The sequence below is a fragment of the Benincasa hispida genome, chromosome 9, assembly GCF_027475165.1.
Source record: "Benincasa hispida cultivar pf3 chromosome 9, pf3_genome.v1.1, whole genome shotgun sequence".
Lineage (NCBI taxonomy): Eukaryota > Viridiplantae > Streptophyta > Magnoliopsida > Cucurbitales > Cucurbitaceae > Benincasa > Benincasa hispida.
In genome coordinates, this window is record NC_143486.1 from 84,114,818 (window position 1) to 84,122,123 (window position 7,306).

At 34.4% G+C, this 7,306-nt stretch overlaps 1 protein-coding gene across 9 annotated transcripts; it reads right to left on the reverse strand.

Annotated features, from left to right (window-relative positions):
- Nucleotides 1-356: 356 nt before the first annotated feature.
- On the reverse strand, nt 357-7,089 carry LOC120086185 (geranylgeranyl transferase type-2 subunit alpha 1). 9 transcript variants are annotated; one of them, XM_090318263.1, is made up of 9 exons: nt 6,913-7,089; nt 4,720-4,864; nt 4,468-4,630; nt 4,129-4,289; nt 3,915-4,008; nt 2,716-3,507; nt 2,452-2,629; nt 2,002-2,188; nt 357-1,221 (listed from the first exon to the last, which is right to left on the reverse strand). In XM_090318263.1, exons 4-9 carry the CDS (start codon nt 4,196-4,198, stop codon nt 833-835), a joined length of 1,710 nt encoding a protein of 569 aa, XP_090174389.1. In that variant the 5' UTR covers nt 4,199-4,289; nt 4,468-4,630; nt 4,720-4,864; nt 6,913-7,089; the 3' UTR covers nt 357-832. The 9 variants fall into 9 exon arrangements, with proteins under 9 accessions (XP_090174389.1, XP_038898631.1, XP_038898638.1 ...); XM_039042703.2 differs by having other exon boundaries at nt 3,915-4,019; nt 4,720-4,996; XM_039042710.2 differs by having other exon boundaries at nt 4,720-4,996; nt 6,913-7,087.
- Between the last annotated feature and the right edge of the window lie 217 nt (nt 7,090-7,306).

Consider the following 7,306-nt stretch of genomic DNA (forward strand, 5'->3'; position numbering starts at 1 on the left):
GGACCTGGGACAAGGTAGGAACGGGAAAGGTATCCCCGCTCTGACCCCAACCCAGGTTAGACTTTTAAATATATATTTTTAATTAATTAATTAATTATATATATATATATGGAATTTTAGAAGAAAAAAATTTAAAAATATCCCAACGAAAAAACAAAAGGGGAAACGGGGATCTTGAACGAAAAGTAAAAGAAGAGAGACTATGAAGTCAATTTTAACTTTTCTAAAACAATTTTAGATTGAGAATAAATGGTAAGCTGGCTCCGAAATAGGATCATATGAATATGTTTGAAGCGGTGCTGATTAAAAGGTAAAAAGTTGTCTTCAATCGAACCAAAAATGCTGAGGCTTTAGGATGGTGCAAATGTGTATGAAGTCTGTAACTCTCCTTCCGAGATGTCTGCTTGCTACACAAATCTCAACTTATTAAAACTACAATCCTTCAAAATTTGGTACAACAAAAATGTATAGATCAGTTCTCTTTTAAATACATTTGCCACACAGTATTACAATGTATATGATGAAATTTAATTTGAAGCAATCCTTGGCCACCATATTCATTTCCATGTTGTAACCATCCATCTCCATGAGGATATGTATCCGTTTAAGCTTTCGAGACATGTCACCTAGTTTTCAGTATCACCAAAATCTTAAATAACTTATGCTTATTGGATGCGATATCGAATCCACGGTTCTTAACCTTGCGTTGGAAAGAAATCGAAACCAATGCCTTGTTCGATTTAGGGTCAATGCTAGTTTGTAGCGTACCTTTTTACATTCAGGGGATGAACTATCAAAGTGGACAGAGGATTGGATGTAGATAAATTATTATCTATTGTACTTGTTTCCCATCAAGCCAGTGGAGTTTGGGTAGAATCTTTACCAGAAACGCCTTAAAACTTTCACTAGATATCATGTTTCCTTCGATATCCAATTGCGTCAAACTTAGATCTTTGAATAGAAAATAAGCTTCCCAGTAACTTGCCAGATCAGTACAATCAGTTGCCATTTTATCACTGCTCAAATCAATTTCTTCAGAATGTGACAATGGAGATGAGAAGAGATATCTGGTTGTGTCGATCGAATGCGAACCTATCTCGTTGTACGATATATCCAAAACTCTTAAGGACTTTATCAGTCTCAGAGGCTCCAATGCAGTAAAATTGCCGATTTTATTGTTACTCAAACTCAAGCAAGATAGGAGCTGCATGCTCTCCAAGCCTGTCAAAGGTACAACAGAGAGAGAGTGTTTATGAAGCAACCCGAAAATCAAGTGAAATTATTCCATAAGAGCGAGTGTCATATGATACAAATAGTTATTTGGAGCTTAAGTGTGAGGCGAAACAAAAAGGTACAAACTTTGTTTTCGTGAGGTGCACTGTATATATTTATAAAATAAACAAATTTATACGTAGATGAATATATGCATAGAAAGGAAAGGATATAACATATGTAAACAAGGTTCAAACTTTTATACTTGATAGACTTTGGGAGAGTAAGAATGATGGAAAATAGCAGAGCATGGTCTGAAGTGGAAACGTGAAGAAAAAGAAAGCCTTAAACGCAAGGGTATTTTATGCATTTAGGGATATGAAATTTTATTTTTTAAGAAAATTAATACAGAAATCCTAAGGCACTGGGCTTTGAGCCTTAAGGCTTCACAACTGGAGGCGGGTTGCGAATGCAGAAGGCAAGATGCCAAGGTGGCTTTTTAAACATTGGATCTAAATTGTTGAAATAATCTCAAATCATTGAGGGGGAAAAAGAAATCGTGTTGCAAGAGCAACATCAATTTTCCCAATCATACAGATACAACTGAATCCCCAAATAATAATTCGAACCTAGAGCATGCAGCTAATTTTAACTTTGAAATGCACTTGAATGATCAGATATGAGTTTTGAATGGTTTGCCAATAAAACGAACATTTTCTTCAATGATAAGGTGAGAAAGTGAAATGCACGTTATTTCATTCTATCACTAAGCCAGGTCAAAAAGTTTACCATCAATTGATCGAAGTTCATTGTAGCTGAGGTCCAGCACTTGCAGCCACAGTAGTTTTTCTACAGATCCTATCCGTGAAATTGATAAATTATTGAGTCTTAGACAGGCAGTACTATCAATATATGGTGACGTCTGCTCTTTGTAGGAATAGGAGTGTCTTAACAAAGACTCCCTAGTTGATGTAACCTGCAATGAAACCAGAATGTCACCCACTCGTCCTTTCCAATGGGGAAAAAAGTTGAGGATAGTTCGATATGCAAATTCTCATCTATGCACATGAAACGAAGTAAAAATTCCAAGGACAAATAATTGTATTCACAAAAAGTAACATAAAACAAGTGTTGAAGTTATAGATTATAATACCTCGTGGCAAAAGGGACATTGTTACTAATATCATATATGAAAAAGCGTGTAAATTTTCAATAGTTGATAACAAGAAATTATATCACCTTCTGCAATAAAACTAAGCTGTGTTCATCCTTGTAGTAATGAACGTGTGATGGGTCCAACTTCATCAGGTCTTGGTAAAGGTCAAGGACTTCCTCAAGTTGGATCATTTTATTGGCATGTGGAGATGCTGCAGCATGAGCCATCAGCAGTCTAGCAAGAGTGAGTTTTCCAATTTTACTGCAAGAGAGAAATTGAAGTGATAGGATTTATAAACAGTTCAAATTTTTTAATATGCAAAAGAAATAGAGTGAGCAGTAGCATACCAATCAGTCTCTGATAATAATTCTCGGAAAAGAGCTATTTCATTACTTATAGTCTCCGCACACCATTCAGAAGTAGAAGGTGCATAACTATCCTCACTGGTTGGATTGTCAGAAGAACCAAATGGAAAATTCTGAGGACTAATTCCGCAACTAGTAAAGTTTTCGTCCTTCCACCTGATCCCTTCGTTTCCAAAATCTTCAGTGGATGTTTCTCTTAAATTCACGGCCACTTTAAAAGAAAAATGAGTTGGTTTCACATGATGAAAACCAATTGCAGATGCTATTTTCTGAGAATGTCCAATGCTGACTTCCACTGAATAAAATTCTGAATTGGGCTCTTCTCGAGGAAAAGTCAGATGACTAATCCAAGCTTTGGAAGCATCACGGTTACATTTTGAGAGTGGCTTCCAAATAAGATCTCTTAAATTAACTGTAGATTTAACAATCACCGAAGATGAGTCAATGCCTTGAACAGGTTGATCAAAGTAAAGAATGAGGGGCATTGTTCCTGAATCTGAATGGAAACTACAGAATGGAGAGAGAATTTGATCATCTAAACATCCGGTTCTTGATAATGCTACATTAAAACTATGAGGTGGCCAAGAAGAAACAAGATACGGAGGATTTGTTTTCACCGTTTGGTCCAGAAGCCAAAGATGATAAAACCAACCACTTTGATCATCTGGATCAGTGAAAATAGCTTGGTGCACGAGCTCATACTCCTCATTTAACACCCTTTCCACTGGGAAATAACCTTCAGCCTTTTGATTCAGCAATTTGGCAAGAAGCACACTACAAATAAGGTACTATACAAGTCAGAATAGTGAATTTACACTTACAAGACATTTTCAAATTCCTATGGTTTTCAATGGAAAAAACACTAGAAGAAGCTAGAGAAGCTAGAGAATTCAAGGGAAGGTAATTTTACATTTACTAGTTTTCTAAAGAAGATTGATCATATGGAATACATGAGGTGACTTTTATATGCTTCTCTTACGTTTACATAAAAGAAAGACATGCAAATGGCTAATGAATTCAAACAAAAGTCTAACAGTTGAGAACTGTGCTGAGCAATCTGAGTTACCGTTCAAAAAAACACCAGATGTATATGAATTTCATGAACAAACAATGAGCCAACACAACTAAACCTAAACCTTTTACAGAGAAAAAAAATCAACTCAGGATTACGTAGGCTATACCTGCGATTATGCCATGCTGAATAATTGCTGAAATTTGTGTCTATCATATCTGTTGTGTACTTCATTTCTTTGTCCTCGGGTACGTTTATTAGCCCTGCCACAAATCTTATGAACGGACAAATATATACACCTAAGGTTACTTTCAAAATGTACATGTAAACTGCGGCTATTGGCCTAGAAGGGTTAGATAAGGAAAACTCAAGCAGGTATTAACCTTCGATAGTTCCATGCATGAAAATTCCTAGCGTCGAGTTTCTGAAACTTTCCAAGCAGTCGCAACTCATGATCGGTGGACGAATGCCCCTTGCTCAAAATCCATTTTCGATGATACCACGCGCCATACGACTTGACATTCTGACGCAAAGCACTTTCAGCCTATTGAAAGATGAATCGACGAAACCAAAATCAGTGGCCAGAATTCACTATGAACAATAGTGTTGAGTTGCAAACGCATAAATGAAATGAAAAATCGGATCGATTCACTAAAAAGCAAAAGCCCCGTCAAGAATTGAAAAAAGAACCTCAAATCCAGTACTGCTAAATGAAAACTTACTACTCTAAGTTCCTCATCGAGAATCGCTTTGATTGACACTATGTCTGATGGAGAATCCTTCAAGTAGTGTTCAACCGCAAGTTTCCTATAGTTCCAAGCGGTATACAGATCCGGATTCATTTCCAGCAAATTAGCACTGACTTCTAGAGCTTCCTTAGCATAGCTACAATATTCAATCTGAAACTCAAACCGCAAGAAAACCTAAACCGTAATTGAAACAGAGAATAGCAATGAGGAATTCAGATATTGTACTTCTTTTGGTGGTGATTTGCAAGCAATTGAGATTGCAAATTTCGAAGCTTCGCGGCTTCCACCGCCGAAGCTTCTGCTTCCTCCGGTTTCTGAGGCTTGCGCGGCCGTCCGTGCATTTTCAGTTCAAAAGGATCAAAATCTGCGACTTTGAAGGATATGAAGATTCAACGGCAACGCCAAAGGAAAAACCAATAGACAGAAATCTTGGATGTTGAGTCTCATATTGGAAACCCGAGAGCAGCAGAAAATTTTGAATGAACGACGATTTGGACCAGGCCTTGTCACAATAACAATAGCAACACAGCCCATATTTTTTAATTTTAAATTTTAAAATGTAAAATTATATTAAATAAAGATAAAACTCTTAAAAATACAATAATTCATATTATAAACTCAATTTATTTTTTAATTCAAATATATATTATGTAATGTATTGTAATTATCTAATATTAAAAAATAATAATTCTAAAATAAACATAGAACATGTTCATAATCGACTTAATTATTAATAGATAGCTACGACTAGTTTATCATTCATAAATATAATATCAAACAAATATAAAATGAGTTTTTAAATTAGAATCTAATTTCTAAGTTTTACAGAACAGTTTATTGAACTTCTTGACATATATATTTCTTTTTAATTTGTTTTCAAATTTTTTTAAGTCAAATAGGATAATACTAAAAATAATCTCATTCTATTTTCGTCGTATTTAAATTTTTAGAATATATTTAAATTAATCAATCATACGTCATAGTGATAACTAGATTTATAAATATATTATATTAAACCTACTTTAAAGTTTGAGCAACTATTTGAATTTGGATCTAATTTTTTACTCTGTTATCAAACAGACATAGAAACATGCATTATAACTATGGTTTTCACTCAGTTTTCTGTTTTCTATTTTCTAGTTTGCATACCAAAACATGCCTAAGGTCTTTAGCTCAAGAATCAATCCTACTCAAATGAAATGTGAAGAAAACTTGTGAGAAAATCTACTCTCATCTTTCTAACTTCTGTACAACAATTAGAGGTTGTTCGAGGGCCCAACATGAGATGATATATCTTTGGAGGCCCATTATCCTATCTCACCGATTTTAATTGTTTGTGGGTCTATTTTTGGAACGTGTTCATACTCAATCAAAACTCTCCAGACATCATAACTCCCCACATCCTATATTATCACAACGTCCCAAACAGCCTCTTAGATATTTTAAGATTTGAACAACTTTCAATCTTAAAGAAGAATGCATGTCCAATTATTCAACATTGCTTACTTTGGCACCTAATGTCTCTTAATTTATATCATAATTTTGTCTTTATAAAGAATTATTTAATCATGGTTAATCTTATATTATTTTCAGAAGTATCTTACGTGGAAGCTAATAAATGAGGTATGACCATAATTCATTTTAGTTTATGTATCGATTCACTTTACCAAAAAGTTAAATATTTATACTTACTTTTAGTTCTTGAACTCCTATAAATCAAATAAAATGATTTAAAATAGAGTGAGTTTTCTTAAAAATTAAAAAATTAAGACCCCATTTTGTTTTTTTGTTTGTTAAAATTAAACTAATATCATCTACATTTCTTATCATGGTTGAATTCTTAGTCAAATTCTAAAAACATAAACAATTTTTTAAAAACTACTTTTCTTAAAATCATTGACGAAAAGTAGATAACGAAGAAACTTGTGGAAGTAGTGTCACTAGACTTAATTTATTTGAGTGAACTTAAATGATGCCCTTAGCAAAATTTTCAATGAATTGGTTGAGATAATATCAATAGTGGGTAAGAATTGAAATGCCTGCATTATCATCATTAATGACATTTTATGTATTGATGTGATGGTGTGTAAAATTTTATCTTCTAGAAGATATATTATAAATGATAATGATATATTTTTTATTGGAATCACACATCTACTTTACAGTATATCCACGAATTTCCCCTATTAATCCCCCGCTTGTATCTTCTAAGTTCAATGAGTTCTCGAAAGCCAAAAACAAGATGAATGAAACCTACAAATTTGATAAAAACAAGAAGGAAAAGAATTTGAACATACAGATTTCCAAGAATATGAAAATGGATAAAGATGTTTAACAAATATAAAATGGGCATCAGTTTCCAAGGTGAAAATAAGAAATAAATAAATTTATATTAATCATAAATAAATAAATGTTCACCTTCAACCTTCAGACGTGAACGGCGGCTGAGAAAGACGTGAACGACGGCGGATCTTGAAGTCGACGGCGGTCCTCCTCGACGATGGCGTTGTTGACGATGGTGGTGGCTGAACGTGGAGTGGACCCAAGGGGCGGGTGGAGGTGGAGAATATTTAGTGTGAAAAACTGAAAAGGAATATTGAAAAAAAGAGGTGATAGATTAGGGTTTATTTTTGTTGGGCTTGGGCTTGGGCTTGGGTAGTTTAGTGGCCTCTAATTCTTTCTCTCTTGCCTCGTTGCACCCAGAAAGAGAGAGGGAATGAAAAGAAAAACCATCATTAGTCATTATTTTTATGCCTTAGCTAATAACACTACGAAGGTCGAGATCGGCCTATTCCTACCGTTCTAATAGTAT

What these genes read in the sequence shown, in the direction of transcription:
- LOC120086185 (XM_039042703.2), bottom strand. Translation starts at nt 4,835, where the DNA reads ATGCACGGACGGCCGCGCAAGCCTCAGAAACCGGAGGAAGCAGAAGCT. An exon ending in GCAAATCACCACCAAAAGAA is followed by an intron (nt 4,631 to 4,719) that starts GTACAATATCTG and finishes TGAATATTGTAG; the next exon opens with CTATGCTAAGGAAGCTCTAG. An exon ending in TTATTATCAGAGACTGATTG is followed by an intron (nt 2,630 to 2,715) that starts GTATGCTACTGC and finishes TCTCTCTTGCAG; the next exon opens with TAAAATTGGAAAACTCACTC.